The sequence below is a fragment of the Penaeus chinensis genome, chromosome 10, assembly GCF_019202785.1.
Source record: "Penaeus chinensis breed Huanghai No. 1 chromosome 10, ASM1920278v2, whole genome shotgun sequence".
Lineage (NCBI taxonomy): Eukaryota > Metazoa > Arthropoda > Malacostraca > Decapoda > Penaeidae > Penaeus > Penaeus chinensis.
The window spans coordinates 3906039-3929197 of NC_061828.1; the positions used below are offsets into that span (position 1 = coordinate 3906039).

Consider the following 23159-nt stretch of genomic DNA (forward strand, 5'->3'; position numbering starts at 1 on the left):
TCCTTACCTCCCCTCTACCGCCCCCTCTCCCCCATATCCTCTCCCTCCCAATCTCCACCCTCTCCTCTACCCCTCCTTTAGCCCCCCTCCTCACCTTCCCCCCTCCCTCCCCCCTAGCGGGCGACAGCAGGTGGCGTAAGGCAAGAACAATAGACTCCCCCCTCCCCTCCCCCCCTCCCTCTCTCACACCTTCCGGTCGGTCCGTAGGGCTATGCGATTGTCCTGTCACTTGCTTCAACATTTATTTTCGCTACATCATAAATACGTATTGCACCTGCCTTGCACCTGCTCCGCTGATCTTTAGACAGGAAGTGGACGTTTGGTATCGGGTCTTGCATCTCGGGTCGGAGGGGGCGATGACGGAGGGGGCGATGACGGAGGGGGCGATGGCGAAGGGGGCGATGGCGGAGGGGGCGATGACGGAGGGGGCGATGGCGGAGGGGGCGATGACGGAGGGGGCGATGGCGGAGGGGGCGATGGCGGAGGGGGCGATGACGGAGGGGGCGATGACGGAGGGGGCGATGACGGAGGGGGCGATGGCGGAGGGGGCGATGACGGAGGGGGCGATGACGGAGGGGGCGATGACGGAGGGGGCGATGGCGGAGGGGGCGATGACGGAGGGGGCGATGACGGAGGGGGCGATGACGGAGGGGGCGATGGCGGAGGGGGCGATGACGGAGGGGGCGATGACGGAGGGGGCGATGGCGGAGGGGGCGATGACGGAGGGGGCGATGACGGAGGGGGCGATGGCGGAGGGGGCGATGACGGAGGGGGCGATGACGGAGGGGGCGATGACGGAGGGGGCGATGGCGGAGGGGGCGATGGCGGAGGGGGCGATGGCGGAGGGGGCGATGGCGGAGGGGGCGATGACGGAGGGGGCGATGACGGAGGGGGCGATGACGGAGGGGGCGATGGCGGAGGGGGCGATGACGGAGGGGGCGATGACGGAGGGGGCGATGGCGGAGGGGGCGATGGCGGAGGGGGCGATGACGGAGGGGGCGATGACGGAGGGGGCGATGGCGGAGGGGGCGATGGCGGAGGGGGCGATGGCGGAGGGGGCGATGACGGAGGGGGCGATGGCGGAGGGGGCGATGGCGGAGGGGGCGATGACGGAGGGGGCGATGACGGAGGGGGCGATGACGGAGGGGGCGATGACGGAGGGGGCGATGACGGAGGGGGCGATGACGGAGGGGGCGATGACGGAGGGGGCGATGACGGAGGGGGCGATGACGGAGGGGGCGATGGCGGAGGGGGCGATGACGGAGGGGGCGATGACGGAGGGGGCGATGACGGAGGGGGCGATGGCGGAGGGGGCGATGACGGAGGGGGCGAAGGCGGGCGAGCGCTGTCGGGGTCTCAATGCGGTCTTTTCCCCTCTTTTTTTCCCTGCCTCCTCTCTTTCTCTTTCCGTGTCTGTGTTTCTGTCTCTGATTTTCTTTGTTTCTGTGTGTCTGTTTGTCTTTCTCGCGCTATCTCTCTCTCTCTCTCTCTTTTTGTTCTCGTTCTGAAGAAATTCTCATAATGCATATATATATATTTTTTTTTGTTTGGCCTTATTGAATTATTTATTTTTTTCCCACGGAGTTTTTCCTTTTATGTTAATGTAGGCTGATCTGTTACTGATATTTCTTTTTCGTTCTTCATTATTTTATTATTAAGGAGAAATCGTCGAATCAACAAAATGGAATAACATTCTTGGATCACGTACCAAACGGGTCACCTAATATAAAAGAAAAGACATAAAAAAATAAAGAAATTAAGAGGACCCTCCCAAAAAAGAAAAACAAACAACATAATAAAAAATAAAGAATAAAAAATGACTTAACTCAGTAAACCGATCGATCATGATAAAAGATCCATAATATTCAACATGATGTAAACGACTATTTACATCTTAGAAAGATTGATGGTTCGTTTTCCCCATTCCTTCCTTCTGCTCCCTTTAACCCCTCCTCCGGTTTGGGTAAAATAGGGGAGAGACAGAGAGAGAGAGAGAGAGAGAGAGAGAGAGAGAGAGAGAGAGAGAGAGAGAGAGAGAGAGAGAGAGAGAGAGAGAGAACGAGGAGGGGGAGCGGAGAGAGAGAACGAGGAGGGAGGGAGAGAGAGAGGGAGAAGAGAGGAAGAAGAGAGGGAGAGAGAGTGGGAGAGAGAGAGGGAGAGAGAGAGAGAGAGAGGGAGAGAGAGAGGGAGAGAGAAAGGGAAATAGAAAGGGAGATAGAAAGGGAGAGAGAAAGGGAGATAGAAAGGGAGAGAAAGGGAGAGAGAGAGAGAAAGAGAGAAAGAGAGAAAGAGAGAGAGAGAGAGAGAACGAGGGGGAGCGGAGAGAGAGAACGAGGAGGGAGGGAGAGAGAGAGGGAGAAGAGAGGAAGAAGAGAGGGAGAGAGAGTGGGAGAGAGAGAGGGAGAGGGAGAGAAAGAGAGAGAGAGAGAGCGAGGGAGAGAAAGAGAGAGGGAGGGAGAGAGAGAGCGAGAGAGAGAGAGAGAAAGAGAGAGAGAGAAAGAGAAAGAGAGAGGGAAAGAGAGAGAGAAAGACAGAGAGGAAGACAGAGAGAAAGAAAGAGAGAGAGATAGAGAGATAGAGAGAGAGAGAGAGAGAAGGGGGAGGGGGGTAAAGAAAAGAAGGGAGAAAGAGAGAGAGATGAGAAGAAAGAAAACAAAACTTTCCCTCTGATCCATCTTCACCCACTCCCTTATCGCCAAACACCCCCTCCCCCCTCCCCCCCATTCACCCCCCCCCCCCAATACACACATGAGCACCCCGGACACCCTTCTGTGTGTGATTTGTGGTGGAAAATCATCTGACCGAGTGCATGTGAGGAGAATATTGATGAGGGAAAATATACGTTGTGTTAGTAATTCATCGAAAGCGAGCGATATTCGGTGTCAGTTTTACCTCTTTGCTGGGATGCGCCGCCTTACGCCCCGCCTGTGAGTGCTCATTAATGCTCTTTGAAGGCTATTTGTAGGTTTACTTCCTTTGCCCGGTTTGTGGGCGGGGGAGAGTATTCGGTGTTGCTGGTGTTACACTTGGGCCGGGGTCTGCGTACACTTTTCTATTATTCTAACAAGGGTATAATTCAAGCACACCGACGCTTATAGATGACCATATAGAAATACTGTTATGTAGCTGTTTGTGTGTTTACCGATAAATACATACCGACATGCATGCAGTGAGAGAAACATGCTTGCGCGCGCACACACACAGCCTAAATTCTCATTTTATAATCATTAATAGTATTATACTAAGATTTTTCGCACTTCTGCACGAGTGAATGCCTCATTACATATATTCAAATCAATCAGAATCCAGGAGATTTGCTTTCGAAAACTCATAACCAAAGTGCAAAGAATTTGCAATGGTATTCAAATTCTTTAAAGTGCGCATTAACATCATAAAACTATTATTTATGTTTAATCCAGGAAAAGACCCTCATAAAGGATCTATTTATATAACATGCATGAAACCCCCAGTACATTGAACCTTACCATATTGCCTCGGAATGACTTTTGATATTCTTGGATGTCCCTGTGAATAAATAAATCAATGCCATCTTTTCATCCAATTTCAAAGTTCACGAGCTCATTTTTCGTCTTTTCTTCATTACTCAGAACTCTGCCCCAAGAGTATATGCTTGCGATGTGTAAGTAAGCATTTACAAGCACTGAGTTAACTTACTTTTGCAAGTAACAAGTTCAAAATTTCGTAGAAAATGTATTTTTATGTTAGTATACATCATTTATACACGTGTGTGTGTATTTACTAGTACTGTCTATATACACGTATGTATTTGCTGAATATAGTCATATACAACATCATAACATTTAGTATATTTCTCTCAGAGAGAGCAATTTTGCAAACACCTGCGACATATAACTCATTATTTGTGAAATACTGGGTGTTTTATTTATCCAAAATTATCGACATTTACTACACGTGACTTTATTTTCTTCTGATTGGTTCCTCGGCCCTGTCATCTGCAATTCGTTATGGTAGAATGATTAACGGGAACCTACACTTATATCTTCTTAAAGACCCTCTTATTATCCTTATCCTTTAAGTGTATCGCTCCAACGCATCGAACGAACACTGGACTTTTAGAAACACTTACACTCTTAGGTACATCTCTGCACACCCGGTTCTTAGCCCTTTCCCTGCTTCTCGTCCCTTCCCGTGTCCTCTCCCTCTGCTTTTTTTTCTCCTTTCCTCTGCCTATGTTTCCCCCACTCCCCCTTGCTCTCTCCTCATACTGTCTCCTCTCCCCCCTACACCCACTCTTCTTCCTTCCCCTCTCTCCGCACTTTCTCTCTCCCCCTCTCTCTGCACTTTCTCCTTCCCCCCCTACTTTCCTCTCTTCTTTCACCCTCTTCCTCCACGTTCCCCTCCCCTTATCTCACTCCTCCTTCTCCACCTTTCACTCCCTCCTCCTTCTCCACTTCTCACCCCCTCCTCCTTCCCCACCTCTCACCCCCTCCTCCTTCCCCACCTCTCACCCCCTCCTCCTTCCCTACCTCTCACCCCCTCCTCCATCCCCACCTCTCACCCCCTCCTCTTTCCCCACCTCTCCCTTCTTTCCCACCTCTCACCCCCTCCTCCTTCCCTACCTCTCACCCCCTCCTCCATCCCCACCTCTCACCCCCTCCTCCTTCCCCACCTCTAACCCCCTTCTTCCCCACCTCTCATTCTCTTCTCCTTCCCCACTTCTCACCCCCTTATCCTTTCCCATCTCTCTCCCACTCCTTCCCCACCTCTCATCCCCTTCTTCACAACCTCTTACCCCCATCTCCTTCCCCACCTCTCACTCCCTTCTCCTTCCCTACCTCTCACCCTCTTCTTTCCCCTCCCCACTCACCCCGTTCTTTCCCCTCTCCACTCCCCTCCTTCCCCTCTCTCCGCCTGGAACACCCCGTCTCTCGCACACACAAGCGGACACGACACCATCCACTACCGCTGCCAGTTTCCACCCCGATCATATCACCTGGAAGCTAATTAGGCGACTGGCCGGTACTTTCCCAATTATTTTTGTGTCATAAGCTAAGATAATGAGAGAGCAAGCGCCCACTGGGGATAAGCGGGACCCATGTGCCGGCCATTCGCTAATTACGTATTTTGTTTACGGACGCTGCGGTTCCCCCCGTGTTAATTTATCCGCACGCTTCCTTTATGGATGGGCGTTTTCCCTTATACTTTGCAATGTCGTCCATTCCCCACCTCGAGTAGTTTATGCTGTGCTGTAATTATTAGTGTTAATGATTTCTTTTTTTTTTTTTTTTCCTTTTTTTTGCTTAGGGTTTTTATCGTTCGACTCGGGCGCTGAGAGCTCACGCGGGTGCGTAGTGTTGCGTGTCAAGTCCATCCAGCACATTTAAGCATTTGGGACACAAATCATAAGCGCTCGTTAAACTACTTGATGATTACAACATTTATTACTGTGGTAATCGTATGTAATCTGCGCTCTGGATACGTCTCGCCTTGGACCCCGGAGGCCGAGCGGGTCAGCCAGGCACATCCGACACATTTATCGCAGATTGTGAGTTACATTCGGCAGAGCCCGTGGATCAATTCTCCGCTTTGATACCCTGAATATTGCCTTCGGAGATTCCCTCGGTGCGGGAGAGTGTGTGTGTTTTTATATCTTTTTTTTTTTTCTCCTTTCTTCTGGTAGCCTTTTCGGTCGTATGCCTATATTTCCTCATTCCGTTTACATTAATGGGTTTAGGTGGGGCGCTGTTGACACTGGGAACCTGTTACGAGCCTGTGTTTGCTCTGCCGCTGCCCACCGCAAACACTGCCCACGGGCCACCTGCGCCTAACCCTCACGGCGAGGCGAACCGCCCTTGCGTGCACCGGTCGCAGAGGCCAATTTGACCCGGCGTTTCTCCCGGGTATAGGTCATTAGGCTGTCAATTGAATGACCACGTCGATTGGTGGTCAAATAGAGGATCCGCAGAGCTTCTTCTTGCGGCTAGAGTCACCGGGCCTTGGCGCTGGTCTCGGCCGCTTCCCGCTGTGTTCCATTCCAATTTGCGGCGTTTCGCTAAATGTCCGCGAGCGAAGGAGTCCCTCAACGAGCGCTCGGAGAAGGGGGCTTCCCGAACGACGCCTCCCCGCCCCCTCCTAACCCCCTTCGCCCCACCTCAACACCCCTCCTCGTCACCCCCCGCCCTCCTACCCTCCCCTGTGAAGACGAGACCGAAATGCCTGTGTAACTTTGTTGGTATCTCTCCCGCCCGGGTGTTCTCCGATCGGTGAAAATACTGCCTCTGTCGCTTGTTTCTCCCTCGTGGAATTTACATGCGGAGGAAATATCTTACTTCGTATGCAGATGAGGAAGATCTGAATCCCTCATGCCCCTTCCTTCTCCTCCTTCTCCTCCTCTACCTCCTCCTCTCCCATCTCCTCTTCTCAATTCCTCCTCCTTTCCTCCCCCATTCCCATTCCCTCCTTCATATTTCATCCTCCGCTGCAGGGAAAAAAGGAGGCAATATGAAGGAACCTGAGCTTCCTTTGGCAACAACAACTTCTAGGGGGCGGGCTACCTGAGGCGAATCGCGTTTCTTGATGAATGACACTTTGCAGAAGGTAAAATCCTCGTTAATGACCATTGAAGGAAATGTGTAGGAAACAAATGTATAGAAAAACATGAATACGTGCGTATGCAAAGGAAAAAACAAACAAACTTTCTTGTGTAATTTCATGTCGAATATGTGCGAAAAAGAAAAAAGATATTTTAGTGAGTGCAAGTAAAATCTGTTTGATGACGCAAATCAGATGTATTTTTTTTTTTTTTTTTCAAATTCATTTCTGATCTCTCGATAATCTCAACTGAAAATGAATGTCGATAACGACCTGTCTCATCTCATCTACTGTCATTATTAAATGAAACTAATTTTCTGGCCGTTTACATCATACAGATTCAATAAAACAAACTGTTTTCTTGTACAATATATTTTTTTTAACGAACAGGAACGTTGTCTTTGCTTTCTTCATTTTCTCTTTTCAACTTTTATGCCTTTTCATTTGTCCCTTTTCTCCTCCCTTTTTCCATGGTGCAGGTAGAAACCGAGTGAGTTACATCCCTAAATTAAAGACAAATAGACAAGGAGAGAAAAGGTTAGTGGGTGGGAGGGCCAGAAGAAGAAAGGGAGAGATAGAGATGGAAATGGAAATAGAGATAGGGATAGATAGATAGAAAGAGAGAGAGAGAGAGAGAGAGAGAGAGAGAGAGAGAGAGAGAGAATCCCTCTCATTTTCACGCACTATTAACCACTACTGCCACCCCCCCCCAGTCCTTGAAGAAGTCAGAATATTAAACCCGTGAATGAAGGTACTGTACTTCATAAAGATTATCTTTTTTATAATGTAGTTGCTATACAAAGATTTACGTTGTTTTAAAACTTGCAGCTCCTCTCGTGTATGCATTCTTATGAATATGATTAAACACATAAAAAAAGGAAAAACATTGCGCAGATAATATATAGTAATTGCCTAAACAGTTATGAGTGTTTAAAAAAGCGAATACTATGCTCATTTTGACGACCATAATCATAAAAATAAATAAGTAGGTATACCTCGTGCTTGTTTACAGATCATCAGGACGCAGGTCTTGTGTCTGACCTTCTTTGTGATGGTGTCCAGGTACTCGTGTCACCTCTGACGTCCTAGGTGAGGCGCTGCGTCTGACGTCTCTCTCTCTCTCTACATATCTATATCTTGCTCTCTCTCTCTCTCTCTCTCTCTCTCTCTCTCTCTCTCTCTCTCTCTCTCTCTCTCTCTCTACATATCTATATCTTGCTCTCTCTCTCTCTCTCTCTCTCTCTCTCTCTCTCTCTCTCTCTCTCTCTCTCTCTCTCTCTCTCTCTCTCTCTCTCTCTCTTTATACACACACACACACACACACACAAGTTTCTCTTTTTTCTATCTCACTATTTCTTTCAATATTTCTCACTCTTTTGTTTTCCTTACCTGTCTATGAGTGGACGTGCGCATAATGTTGAAATTAGGTTTAGTACAGTTCTCTCAATTCGTTTTTTAACGGTCTTTTTATGTCTTTCTTTCCGTCTATTTGTCCGTCGGTTTGTTTCTCTGTCTGTCTGCCTCTCTCTCTCTCTCTCTCTCTCTTTCTTTCTCTCTCTCTCTCTCTTTCTCTTTCTCTCTCACTTTTTCTTTTTCTCTTTTTCTCTACCTCCACCCGTATCTATCTATCTCTTCCACACACACTCACAAGATATAATCGGCCGTGATTTATGAGCGGCACAGGACTACACAGCTTTTCCTAGAGGCCTTGAAGACTTGAGAGAGAACCTCAGACTAACTCTTTGGGAGATTAGGCTGTCTAACATGTTTATGGACCTAACATCATCGTTTGTAAAAAAAAGACAAGACGAGTTATGAAGCAAATATAGGCTTATATAAAGTCTTAATGAGACGAGATGTAAGAAAAAAAAAAAAAAAAAAAAAAAAAAAGGGTGCAAACAAGTTTTGTATATTACGACTGACATGATTTTTAAGAAATATATTTTATCTCTCACATATGAATGTAGTCCAATAAAACATAAGATATTCCCGTTTTTTTTTTCCTTCCCCAAGACGAACAAAAAAGAGAAAAAACAAAAAGAAAAACAAAACAACAGGAAAATGAAAGAATGAACCAGTGCTGATTAAGATTCCAACGAACACTCTAGTTTTCAGCAGAACACTTCCCACAGCTATGAGTCGAGAAATAAAGAGTAATAAACAGAGACACGATGACGGGAAGGGGAGAATGTAGTTACGCAGGACGATAAGCATGCTTAGAATTCTTATCTTGTCTGATTAATTATTTAGGTGCGGCAGGCAAGGCCACCAATTATTGCGACGCCACAAACAACACGGAAATCTCTGCGAGCCAGGTGAAGGTGGCCTGGAAAGGGACAGCACCTGCGCCGGGGAAAGACCCACACTTGCTTTCTCGCTTCTTCAGGAGATCCCGAGCTCTTGGAGGAGTAAGACTGTATAGTATATATATGTATATATGTATGTATGTATGTATGTATGTATATATATATGTATATATGCGCACACACATATATATAAACTGTGTGTGCGTGTGTGTGAGTGTGAGTGTGAGTGTGAGTGTGAGTGTGAGTGTGAGTGTGTGTGCGCGCGCGCGCATATATACATACATTTTGTATATATATGTATACTATACTATATATAGACACACACACAACTATGTATATATACAAATATAGGCTGTGTATATATATATATGTATACATGCAGTATATACATATATATTATATATCGTTTGTATATATAATTTATATATATATATATATTAATATATATTCATTTATATACAAACATAAGTATGTGTTTGTAATATGTATGTATGTATATGTATAGACATATATATGCACATATATATAGATATGTGCATATATATATGTATAGACATATATATGCATATATATATGCGTATATATATATATATATATATATATGTGTGTGTGTATATATACATACATACATATATATGACTATATATACACACATATGTACATATATATACATACACACATACATATATGTATACATGTACATATATCTATATATTTATGTATGTATATGTATAAATGTGTATATATATGTATATATGTATGTGTGTGTTATTTCCAAATAGATAAATGCATTTATATATATACATATATATATATATATTATACTTATAGACACATATATATATATGTATATATATATGTACGTATATATTCATATGTATCTAGATATGCGTGTGTGACAAAAAATCTACGGTATTATTACACCGTGACTCAAAGGCATCCCTAAACTGATAAAGTACTCATAGCAATGTTATAGGCTAAAATTCTAATGTAACACTATGTAATGTTATGACCATGCATTAAATGTACCACAGCTTGCCCACGCCTGTGCAGTTAGCCAGGGTGGTAAATAAAGGACTAAACTAAAAAGCTGTTAAGTAGGAGTGGTGAGAAGGTGATAATTGTATATATCTTGAGCGAAAGGGGCGATATGATTCACATTATCGTAACCATAAATTCATAAAAAAAAAAAAAATTCTTCCTTTCCTCTCCATAATGGAAATGAAAGCAAATAATACAGCTAGAAGATCAACAATAAACAAATCCCTTAGATACACAGACAGACTCATCAAACAATCACTAATACCAGACGATTTTGTTTATCATCAAATGTTCAGTAGCAATCTACCATCAACCCCAAGTCCTTCAATTACAATCAAATTGCAAATACAATTTCGTAAATCGTATTTATTTTCAGCACCAATTACCACCAATTTCAACCATCAACTTTCCATGCCTACTATAAACTATCAAGGTTGGATCAATAAACTGCAAATGAAAGAGGATGCAGATAACATCTATTATGCAGTACATAAAGCTATTTCTGCCTTTAATTATTGCTGCGCACTTGTTTCAGCGTTAGAATACATGGGGTGTGCGATTGTGTGTGTGTGTGTGTGTGTGTGGAAGAGAGAGAGAGAGAGAGAGAGAGAGAGAGAGAGAGAGAGAGAGAGAGAGAGAGAGAGAGAGAGAGAGAGAGAGAGGGAGGAGGGGGGGGGGGGGGGGAGAAAATACACGTACATGTGTGCGTACACTTGTATCTTTGCGTTTATATACATAAGCTTCTCCATTTCAAACTAATGGCAGCATCAGTTCACTACATATGGTTATAACTTATGTAAATGACCTGGATAAACCACTAAGTTTGTCGTGATAAACACTGAATAAACTAAAAACTTTTTCTCATTAAGTAGAAAGATCTTGAGATACGTTTAAAAAATATTCTGTAATAGAGAAAAATGATGACCTTATGTGAGACACGAGAGAGAGAGAGAGAGAGAGAGAGAGAGAGAGAGAGAGAGAGAGAGAGAGAGAGAGAGAGAGAGAGAGAGAGAGAGAATGTATATATATTATATATATTTATACACAAACATATATGTGTGTATGTATATATACACATATATGTATATATGCACACACACACACACACACACACACACACACACACACACACACACACACACACACACACACATACATATACATACTATATATCTACACAGATATATATATTTATACATTTATATGCCTATATATAAAGAGAGAAAGCAGGATCACAATTCACCACCAGCACCAGCAGTAAGCATAAAAGGAGGAAAGGAAATCGCACATAAACACAAGGGCAGTGAAGTTGATACGTCATTGTCAAGCCAAGCCAGACAGCAAACACGCCATTCACACCCACCACAATAAACCCATGCAACTCGGCGTTCACACACCCACACAGTGAACACGCCCCCACGCCCCCGCGCCCCACGCACTCATGGACAGCCGCTTCATTGAGGCTCGAATGCATCCAGAAACGTCAGGGTTAGCGAAGCAAGTGCACCGAGAGAGTCCCAACCCGAGTAACAAATAAACAGGAGCTGGCGTGTCCGGATCTAACTGTACCACAACATCATTTGCATAAATATGGACACCCTCTTCGACCGGGCGAGCTAAAGGAATATGGACAGGCGAAAGAACGTCCTCTCACTTTCCCGGAGCGTCGATGACCCGACTTCTCCGTTCTGGGAGAGGGTGTGCTTGAGTGCTTGAGTTACGGGAAGATGACGAAGAAGAAGACGGTAGAAGAGGGAGGAAAAAGTGCGCAGCGAGATGATAATGATGAGGAGAGAGACAGAGAGAGAGAGAGAGAGAGAGAGAGAAGGAGACGCGCCTCGCTCAGAACCAGTAAGAATAACTTTCGCTATCATTCAGGGAGGACGGAGAGAAGAGGGAGAGTTTGGGAGAAAGCGGAGAAAAAAACGGGAAGAAAAGTAGGTTTACTTAACGTTTAATGAAGAATTATCTCATCCTCTCTCTCTCTCTCTCTCTCTCTCTCTCTCTCTCTCTCTCTCTCTCTCTCTCTCTCTCTCTCTCTCTCTCTCTCAACTCACTGCGAACTCACACCAAACACCAGTTTACCTCGACGCACAAAGCAAAGAAAATCGAAACTGCAACCTTGATCGTACTACGTCAAGAGAGGGAGAGAGAGAGAGAGAAGTGAGAGGAGAGAGAAGAGAGAGAGAGAGAGAGAGAGAGAGAGAGAGAGAGAGAGAGAGAGAGAGAGAGAGAGAGAGAGAGAGAGAGAGTGCATGCGTGTGTGTATGTGTGTGCGGATGGGGGAGAGGGAGGAGGATGAGGGGAGAGGTTAAAGAATTAGCATATGCATAGCCATGAGGTACATTTATCAGTCAACGAGTTGGGGTGTAGCACCTGAATATCAAATAGTTAATGTTTATTTTTAGTACCCACTGACTGCTACGGCGGCGAGTCCGTCGAGCGCGTGGAGGCAGAAAACCCGGCCTATATCTCAGAAACAATGAAAGCATAGGAAAGAAATGAAAGGCAGCGAAGAAAGCCACATCATTCTTGACAAAACTCTCGCGCTGATGATTCTCGAAGTAACACGCGAGGAAAATGAATGAATGAATAAGATTTGAAGACCCAGTTCTTGTGTCGATTGCCTCTGGGGTTTGATCGAGTGTCTAAAGACGAGAAAGAACATCGAGTCTTTTTCTTCGTTGTCTTTTTTGTGTGCATGTCTCGGGTGTGAATTAAGAGAGCATCGTGGCAGATGGTAACAGTAACCAGGTGTGTATGTGCTTATTTGTCTGTATGTATGCGCGTTTATGTGTACTAGTCGGCCGCGCGCGCGCGCGCGTGTGTGTTGTATAGATGTGTGTGTGCTCACTTGCAAATGTGTAAATGTGTCAAGAATGTTATTCTCTCTCACTTCACTTTCCCTTTCTCTTTGATCTCTTTCTCCTTCCTCTCTACCTTTTACCATTCCCTTGCCCAGCCCTCTCTTCAGAGAACTCCGTGGTGTCCTTCGCGCGTGTCGGCCGCCCTCCGCCCCTTCCGAAGGCGAACTGGAGGGCGACGAGGCAAGAAGGAATGTCGGGAACCTGGAGAGAAAGAGAGTCGGAAGGGAGAAAGGCCGCATGAATGGAAATGAGGAAGAGCGAGGAGAGAAGGATGAAGAGGAGGAGGAGGAGGAAGAGGAGGCGGGGCAGAGGACAGTGTCATGGTCGCTCGGATGATCCGGTGGTGAGTTACGGGTCTGTTACAGCCTCGCCTACAGGAGCCGCGCGCTGCCAAGCTTCACAACATGGCCTGGCGGGGCCTGTGACTCTTCATCATTATTATTCATATATGCAGGAACGGTCGTCTAGCCGCGCATTCAGTCGGCGTTGTGGCATTCGGCGGCGGTCGCGTACCTAGCAACCTGGCGGCAGCAGCAGAAGCAGGACGGTCACTTCCCGCCCGCCCACACGAGCCCATAGCGCGCCACGCCCACTGGATCCGCTCGTGTGTGCTTACCCGATCTACATGTGATCCACTTATGATACCCATACAAGCCAGGTCAACATATAACCGAACACAAAATCAAACTCAAATGTACGTGTCTCTCAGTGCTTATGGTGATCGGGGGCTCATTACATATTAGCCCATGGTCATCCCTGACACCTCTAACCGCCCTTTTTAAAGATCTGTGTCGTAAACTGTAGTAAGGGTTGACTTCTTCATGTGTACATATATTATATAACCCCCTTGATTCATTCATAGGGTGGTATTGAGGCAGCTTTCTGTTGCCAGCATGGTAATTAACACTGCATTAACTTCATATTCAGTGAATGGCCTGGTTAACTAAGATTGCCTTTTGGCTTTTTCCATGCGTGTGCATGGGACTGATCGCATGTTTGTGTACATAATCACAAATATATATATATATGTATATATATAAATATATATATATATATATATATATATTGTGTGTGTGTGTGTGTGCGCGCGTGTATGTGTTTGTGTGTGTGTGTGTGTGTGTGTGTGTGTGTGTGTGTGTGTGTGTGTGTGTGTGTGTGTGTATCTATAGAACTACACCACTCAACCTTTCTTTAGTTTGATAGATAGACAGATAGAAATATATGCATTTATGTGGTAACATTCATTAAAACGTATCTTTTCAATTTTCCTACAAGCCTTATATAAGCATGAAACAGTACCGCGTTTCCTAGAAATTCACGAGACAGCTATTTCCTTCCCGGACAGACAAAGCGCCAGCATGCTTACCTTGAAAAAATGTTACAGGCTACAGGTTCTACAGCTTCTACAGCTTCTACAGGCCGGCGAGCACAAACGTAAGGCGACGGCGTGACCGCGGCGCATATGTCACTTGTAGATCAGGCTATGACAGGCACGCAAGGTCATGTCTAACAATGCATGACTGGGAATCACAGTTCTTAGAAATCGAGCAAAAACTCTCGTTCTTTCGCACGCTCCTCGCAGCCACTGTGCACCGCGCAGGTCTCGTCTCCCTTCGTTTTACCTTTTCTTGATACTCTCTCTCTGTCTGTCTGTCTTTCTCTGCCGTTATCTGTCTGGGTCTCTCTGTCTCTCTCACTCACTCACTCACTCACTCACTCACTCACTCACTCACTCCCTCCCTCCCTCCCCCCACCCTCTCACTCACCCACTCACTCACTCACTCACTCACTCACTCACTCACTCACTCACTCACTCACCCACCCTCCCTCCCCCCACCCTCTCTCACTCACCCACTCATTCACTCACTCACTCACTCGCTCACTCACTCACTCTCCCCCCCACCCTCTCTCACTCACCCACTCATTCACTCACTCACTCACTCACTCACTCCCTCCCTCCCTCCCTCCCACACCACCCTCTCTCTCTCTCACTCTCTCTCCCTCCCTCCCTCCCTCCCTCCCCCCTCTCCCTAACATTTCTTTTTATTGCACTTGTTATCAGCATTCCATTGCTATCAGAAGTATGAGTATGATTATTCACAATTTCTGCTATAAATATTTATGCCTCGCCATTATCAATCACCCTCGTTATAATGCTCGTGTCATCATTGTTAGCACCAGGTAAGGATAAGCAAATGGAGGAGGATTAAAAACAAAAGAGAAAAGTCAAGCAGGTAGGCGGGCGTGGGCCAAGCAAGCAAGCAGGCAGGAAGGGAAGCACGCCAATAGACTATCTTCCGTTGGTGCGCAGGGATGGTGTACAGTTAATGTGTTACAGTGTACAGCGTCAAGGTAATAAGTGGTTAGTATTAAAGGTGTGTCGACGATCTGAGGATCTCAAAGGCTATAATTACATGTCGAAATCAAAACGATGGTTAGTATGCTAATGAGAGAATTCCTAGTGAGAAACCACAAAGGGGAAATACCTTTCAATGATTGTTTAAAACCCTCTATCGATATCCCTTCCCTCGCCCCTTGCCCGCCCCCCACTTCTTCCCTCACCCATCCCCCCTCCCCTCCCCTTTCAACGACCACAGGTCCGTGTTGAAGTATCATGTTGCCTTACTAAAGGATCCAAACCAACCTGATATTATACGCACGTTTAGGAGGCTGGGGAGGGGGAAGGGAGAAGAGGTGGAGGAAGGGGAATACAGGGTGGGGAAAGGCGGAGAAGGGGGGGGGGGGAGAGGGAAGAGCGAGAGGGAATAAAGTCCTTCTTAAAAGCTTTTTTTCCCCCTCCTATTTAAAGTCTTTGTTATGCAAAAGGCTGACGACCATTGGCTATTCGATGTCAGGGAGTCACACTTTGTTGATGGGACTCCATTGAAGAAGACGCTGTTGCAGGTGAGGAGGACGTACTGTAATGGGTCCTCCTGAGCGCGAAGCAATGACTGACAGCCGGCGTGTGACAGTCTTAATGAATCAGCGGAGTTCGTGAAAGGCCAAGTCTTTTAGTTCATAAGTGACAGGTCAAATGAGGCAGTGGAATATGAATTAATGCTGAGGAAAGAATCTTGTGTTCATGACAGAGGGAATACAGTTAGAAGGAGTTAGATAGATAGAGAGAGAGAGAGAGGAGAAATAAATAAATGATTAAAGAAGAGTGGGAGGGGGGGGGGGGAGAATTTACATGATTGATTTGCATGATTTATATGCATAAGCAAATTAGACCAAGAATTAGTATTAATTAAACGCTAACATACATACCACAAAATCTTTCTTCGAATTAACAACACAAAGAAAATTCAGTATAAGAAGTAGAAGTAGAAGTAGACTTTTAAAAACCCGTTCTTCAACTAACGGAAAAAATAAATTCAGCTCAAATGAGGGCAAAGTATGGGTGAAAGAGAGGAAAGAAAGAGAGATAGAGAGAGAAGATAGAGAGAGAGATAGAGAGATAGATAGAGAGATAGATAGAGAGATAGATAGAGAGATAGATAGAGAGACAGATAGAGAGACAGATAGAGAGACAGATAGAGAGATAGGTAGAGAGATAGGTAGAGAGATAGATAGAGAGAGAGATAGAGAGAGAGAGAGAGAGAGAGAGAGAGAGAGAGGGGGAGAGAGAGAGAGAGAGAGAGAGAGAGAAAGAGAAAGAGAAAGAGAGAGAGAGAGAGGGGGGGGGGGGGAGAGGGAGAGAGAAAGAGAGAATGAGAATCGCGTGTCCATTGAAGCCGAGACCGCTATTATAATGCAAAGTGTAGAGGATCGCTAATAATTCGAATGGAATTTAGTTTGTGCTCGGCAGTCGGGATAAATGGCAAAAGGTTGTCAAGTGTCAATTTGAGGATTTTTTTGGTCGTTTTTTTTCCAATTTGAATAATGAGCATATCTTCTCGGCGCTGGTTCTAATCTGTGTGTGATTGGGGCTGTGGAGTAACACCAGCCAGCGCTTGGGAGGGAGTCGGGTGCTGGAGGAGGTGCGTGCGTGCGTGTTGTGTGTGTGTGTGTGTGTGTGTGTGTGTGTGTGTGTGTCTGTCTTTGTGTGTGTGTGCGTGTGTGTACGTGTGTGTCTGTCTTTGTGTGTGTGTGTGTGTGTGTGTGTGTGCGTGTGCGTGTGTGTGTGTGTGTGTGGGTGTGTGTATGTGTGTGTGTGTGTGTGTGTGTGCGTGTGTGCGTGAGTGAGTGTGTATGTGTGTCGTTGTGTGTGTGTGTGAGTGTATGTGTCTGTCTTTGTGTGTGTGTATGTGTGTGAGTGAGTGAGTGAGTGAGAAAGTGTGTGTATGTGTGTGTGTGTGTGTCTGTCTTTGTGTGTGTGTGAGTGTGAGTGTGTGTTTGTGTGTGTGTGTGTGTGTATGTGTGTGTGTGTGTGTATGTGCGCGTGCGTGTGCATGCATGGGTTTGTGTATTACTAACACATAAGTGCGTTGTAGGGCACATGATATATTTTCTGTACCCACCTTTCCCAGGTGCTATATGTTTGTACATGCATATAATAATTCGATGCAACATATATAGGAAATCGGGCTATAAATCTTGTGCGAGGATATTTGTTGACCCCCCCCCCCCCTCTCTCTCTCTCTCTCTCTCTCTCTCTCTCTCTCTCTCTCTCTCTCTCTCTCTCTCTCTCTCTCTCTCTCTTTCTCTTTCTCTTTCTCTTTCTCACGCACAGACAAACACGTAAACAACTCATGCGACCGTATATTTTTCTTTTCATCTGCACATTATGCGGATACACATACAAACAAACAAACAAACGAAAGTCATGTGATCGCATCTCTCCATCAGCAATAGGACATGAATCTACCCCCCCCCCCCCCACCTCCCCAATAACTCCCTCACCTTTTACAACTATAGACTTCCATATTTCCCCACCCCCCTTTACCCACACACCCCCCTTACCCATACACCCTTTCTTACCCACAAATCACCCCTTACCCACACACTAACCCAAACATACCTTTACCTTAGACCTTCCCCATTCCCCACCATGTCCTTCTATCCACACACTCCATCCAACGCGCTTTCCCTATCTCATCCACCCCTTCCCCACAGTCCCAACCCCCATACCTCTATGTATTTTTTTCTGCTTGACTAAACTCCCTTCCCCCTCCCTCCCTCCCCCCCTCTTTTTTTATAACTATTCTCCCCCCAATACATCCAGTTCACTACCCCCAGCAACCCCCCTCTCTCTTTACCACTTCTTTCCCACACTCTTCTACTCCCCCCCCCCCTCCCCAACTTCGTCACACCCCCACCCCCACTCCCCCAACCCCCTCCTTCCACCACAAGACCCACCCGCCCACACGCCTCCCCACATTCTCTCCCCCCCACTTCCCTCACCCCCCCACTCCCTCTTCCACCATAACCCCCTCACACTCTCCTCCATTTCCTCCTCCCCCTACTCACTCACCCCCCCCCCCAGCTCACGCAAGACATTTTTTCTTCCTAAGTCCTATGCGCCGGTCTCGTGGACACGTGCGGCGGCCGAGGAGGGGGGGAGGGGGAGGGAGAAGGGGAGGGGGAGAGGGAGAAGGGGAGGGGGAGCGGGAGAAGGGGAGGGGGAGAGGGAGAAGGGGAGAGGGAGAAGGGGAGAGGGAGAAGGGGAGGGGGAGAAGGGGAGGGGCAAGGAGGAGGAGGAGGAGGAGGAGGAAACGAAGGAGAAGGAGAAGGTGGAGAAGGAGAAAATGAAAAAGGAAGAAAGAAGAAAGAAGAAAGAAGGAAGAAGAAGGAAGGAAGAAGAAGGAAGGAAGAAGAAGGAAGGAAGAAGAAGGAAGGAAGAAGAAGGAAGGAAGAAGAAGGAAGGAAGAAGAAGGAAGGAAGAAGAAGGAAGGAAGAAGAAGGAAGGAAGAAGAAGGAAGGAAGAAGAAGGAAGAAGAAGAAGGAAGAAGAAGAAGAAGAAGAAGAAGAAGAAGAAGAAGAAGAAGAAGAAGAAGAAGAAGAAGAAGAAGAAGAAGAAGAGGTCCCAGTATCTCACTCCGTCTGCAACCCGCTTGTTGCACAACCTCTGAGGGACATTTCCTGCATAGCTTCACGAAGAGGAAGAAGCTCGGCCGTAACGCTGCAATCTCGGGAATTTTTTTCTTCACTTTTTTTCCTATTTCTTTGTACGTTTTCCAATGTCGAAAATTTTGTTTGTGTGTTCTTAATTTTCCCTTCTTTTTTGCTTTTGTTTCTATACCTGCTCGTTTGTAATTTCTTTTTATTCCTCTTCTATGATTTTTTTTTTTTTTTTTTTTTTTTGCCTTATAGTTATAATTACTAATTATTTTCCATTTTACTCATATTTGGCTTCTAATCTTCTATTTTTTTTCTACTTCGAAAGATAAAAAATATAAAATATAAAAATATTATTTTTTCTTTTCTATTTATTTATTATCGTTATTATTATTATTATTATTATCATTATTATTATTAACATTATTATTATTATCATTATTATTATTATTATTATTATTATTATTATTATTATTAGTTTAATCATTATTATTATTATTATTATCATTATTATTATTATTATTATTATTATTATTATTATTATTATTATTATTATTATATTATTATCATTATTATCATTATTATTGTTATTATTATTATATTATCATCATTATTATTATCATTATCATTATCATTATTATCATTAACATTATTATCATTATCATTATCATTATTATTATTATTATCATTATGATAATAATGATAATAATAATTAATGTTATTATTATTTTTATTATTTATTTATTTGTTATTTTATTTTACTAAATATCTAATGCCAGTCCGGGAAGACAGACGGAAGGGGAAGGTCAAGGGAATGAATGGAATGAGAGGCGTGAAGAGAAAGTCGGAAGAGAGAGAGAGAGAGAGAGAGAGAGAGAGAGAGAGAGAGAGAGAATGAGAGAAAGAATCACACACACACACACACACACACACACACACACACACACACACACACACACATAGATGGACAGAGGTTATTTGATAGATAAATAGATAAATAGATACATCGATAGAAACAGAGAGAGGGAGAAGCTAAAACAATCCAACGGGCGGCCACTCGGAGGATGAATCAAGAGTTGTAGAAGTAGGAAGGGGGTGGGGGGGAAGGGGGGGAGGGGTGATGGGGGAGGGAGGGCATATAAAGGGCGTGAGGGTTACCATTTGCTCCATGCATTAGGACGGCCCTCGGCGCGGGGGCGGTGAATTGCTCTGTCAATACAGTAGTTATAAATGTGCAAAAGGCGGGCCAAGGCGGGCGAGAGTTGAATCTTAATTTCGTCGAAAGATCTCCTCCCAACTCTTCTCTTCACCCCCCCCCCCCACACAACCCCTCCTCTCCCTTCCCCCTTTGCCTCGTCTCCCCCTCACTCTGTTTATATGTGTGTGTGTATATATATATATATATATATATATTAGTAATATATTTACACACACACACACACGTGTATATGTGTGTGTGTGTGTGTGTGTGTGTGTGTGTGTGTGTGTGTGTGTGTTTGTGTGTGTGTGTGTGTGTGTGTGTATGTGTGTGTGTGTGTGTTGATAAGATTTCCAATCATGTCTGATCTTAAATTTAGTATCCCGTTTAAATATACATAAATAAATAATATAAACTAGCTAATCATGAAACATCTCATGAACATTCAGAGATATGTTCACCACGAAACAGGAACACATGTAATACGATGATATATGATTATCTTACTGCAGTTTGAATGGAAATCGCGCCATAACCGCACCGAAAACGCCAATAAAAGAATGATCATCGTATTAATGACGATAGTCTTGTTATCATCTGAATGGCACAGACACTGGCACGGGTTTGCTTTGGAGATCAAGAGCGGAGCGGGAGGGTGTTCTCGGGAATGCTCGCTCCCGCTTTCTCTGTCTGTCTGTCTGTCCCTGTCTCGGTCGGTCTCTGTCTCTCTCTCTCTCTCTCTCTCTCTCTCTCTCTCTCTCTCTCTCTCTCTCTCTCTCTCTCTCTCTCTCTCTCTCTCTCTCTCTCTCTCTCTCTCTCTCTCTCTCTCTCTCTCTCTCTCTCTCTCTCTCTCTCTCTCTCCTTTCCCCCTCTCTCTCGCCCTTCCTCCCTCCCTCCCTCTCTCTCTCTCTCTCTCTCTCTCTCTCTCTCTCTCTCTCTCTCTCTCTCTCTCTCTCTCTCTCTCTCTCTCTTTCTTTCTCTCTTTCTCTTTCCTTCCCTATCGTTCCCTCTCGCCATGTCTGCATGTGCACCCTTCTCTCCTCCTTCCCTACTTCTCTCGCGTGTTGACTCTGTGGGCACAACGAGAGGCGTGTCCGCGTAACTCCCTTAGTGAGAGCTGGTCTTCCTGCTCGCCTGACTCATTCTGTCTTTCCCTCTGTCTGTCTGTCTGTCTTTTCGCCTGAATATCTGTGTTTCCGTCTGCCTGTCTCTCCGCCAGGATGTCTGTGTCTCTGTCTGTCTGTCTTTCAGTCCTGATGTCTGTCTTTCTCCTCGGATGGGTCTCTGTCTGTCTCTCACTCCTTCCGCTGCCTGGTAGGTGTATTCTTAAGCCTCTCTGGCTTTTGTCTTCCCCAATCGCCTGTCCTCTTGCTTGTCTGTCTGTCTTTCTTCCTCCCCATCTGTCTGTCTTCCTACCCGTCTGTCTGCCCACCTGTCTATCTATTTGTCTTTCTTCCTCCCCGTCTGTCTTCCTCTCTGTCCGTCTGCCCAAATGTCTACTTGTCTGTCTTCCTCCCCGTCTCTCTGCCGGCCTGCCTCTCTGTTTGTCTTCCTCCCCGTCCGCCTGTCTATTTGTCTGTCTTTCTTCCTCCCCGCCTGTCTGCCCGACTGTCTACTTGTCTGTCCCCCTCCCCGCCTGTCTGCCTGTCTGTCTGGCAGCGCGCAACCCGGCAGAGCGAGAGAGCGAGCGATCGGCGGTGAAGGCGGCGGCGGCGGCGGCGGCAAAAAGGCCCGTGTGCTTAGATCCTATTCTCCGGCGATTATTAGGCAAGTTAGTTCAGCCTTTAGAGCCTATTCTGCGCGCCTCAAAGCCTAGAGACAAGCTGTTTAGATAAAAGGAAGACGAGGAAGAAAAGGACCACCATGACACGGCACTCCGCTGGAATGGCAGGCGGCGCGGGCAACAAGGGCGTAGAAGCGTGCGCGCCCGGTATGGTCCAGGGAGGGGGAAGGGGGGAGGGGGAGGAGCGGAGAGGGAGTGGAGAGGGAAGAGATTGGAGGAGGAGGAGGGGAGAGGGAGGAGGAGGGGGAGGAAGAGGAGGAGGGGAGAGGGAGGAGGGGGAGAGGGAAGAGGGGGAGAGGGAAGAGGGGGAGAGGGAGGGGAGAGGAATTAGGAGGGGAGATGCAGGAGGAGAGGGAGGAAGAGGAGGAGGGGAGAGGGAGGAGGGGGAGAGGGAAGAGGGGGAGAGGGAGGGAAGAGGGAAGAGGGGGAGAGGGAGGGGAGAGGGAGAGGAAGGAGGGGGAGTGGGGAGGAAGGAGGAAGGGGAGGAAGAGGGTGGAGGAAAAGGGAGGGGAAAAAAGGAGAAGGGGGAGTAGAGAGTGAGGACGGGGTGAGGAGAGGGGAGAAGAGTAACAAGGGAGGACAGGCGTATGGGAAGGATTGAGGGGAATGAGGAGAGGGCAGTGAGAGAGAAGGGGGAGGGATGCATGAAGGGGGATAGTGAGAGGAGAGTGAAGCATTATGGGAAGTAGGGAATTAGGAGAGAGAAGAGCAAGAAGAGAACAAGTGAGGGAGTTAGGGAAGGAGAAGCGGCAAGGGAAGGAAAAGAGAGAGGAAGGCAAGCAGGAGAGAGAGGGGATGAGGGTAAAGGGAGGGAGGGGAATAGAGAGAGGGAAGAGAGTGGGAAGGGATGGAGGCGAGTAGAGAGGGAGGGGAAGGAGTGGAGAGATAGGGAATTGAGAGGGATGGAGGAGAATGGAGAGGAAGAGAGAGGAGGGGAGAGGGAGGAGAGGAGAGAGGGAGGAAGGAGAGTTGAGAGGAAGGGGAGTGGAGAGGGAGGGAAGTAGAGTGGAGTGTGGAGAGAGAGGAGATTGGAAAGGGAGGGAGTTGATTGGGGAGGAAAGGGAGTAGAGAGAGAGAGAGGGAGAGGGTGAAATGGAGAGAGAGAGAGAGAGAGAGAGAGAGAGAGAGAGAGAGAGAGAGAGAGAGAGAGAGAGAGAGAGAGAGGGGAGAGGGTGCAGTGGAGAGAGGGAGAGAGAGAGAGGGTGCAGTGGAGAGAGGGAGAGAGAGAGAGAGAGAGAGAGAGAGAGAGAGAGAGAGAGAGAGCGAGAGAGCGAGAGAGCGAGAGAGCGAGAGAGCGAGAGAGAGAGAGAGAGATTGGAGAGGGAGGGAGGGGAGTGGAGAGGGAGGGTAGTGGGGGGGGGGGGAATCATTCATGGACGCATTCCTGAAGCGAT

At 46.4% G+C, this 23159-nt stretch overlaps 1 protein-coding gene across 1 annotated transcript; it reads right to left on the reverse strand.

The window, feature by feature from the left end:
* Positions 1 to 250: 250 nt before the first annotated feature.
* Positions 251 to 4122, reverse strand: LOC125029820 (calphotin-like). Its single transcript, XM_047619993.1, has 4 exons — positions 4109 to 4122; positions 3486 to 3525; positions 1709 to 1720; positions 251 to 1345 (listed from the first exon to the last, which is right to left on the reverse strand). Exons 1-4 carry the CDS (start codon positions 4120 to 4122, stop codon positions 251 to 253), a joined length of 1161 nt encoding a protein of 386 aa, XP_047475949.1.
* Positions 4123 to 23159: the final 19037 nt, after the last annotated feature.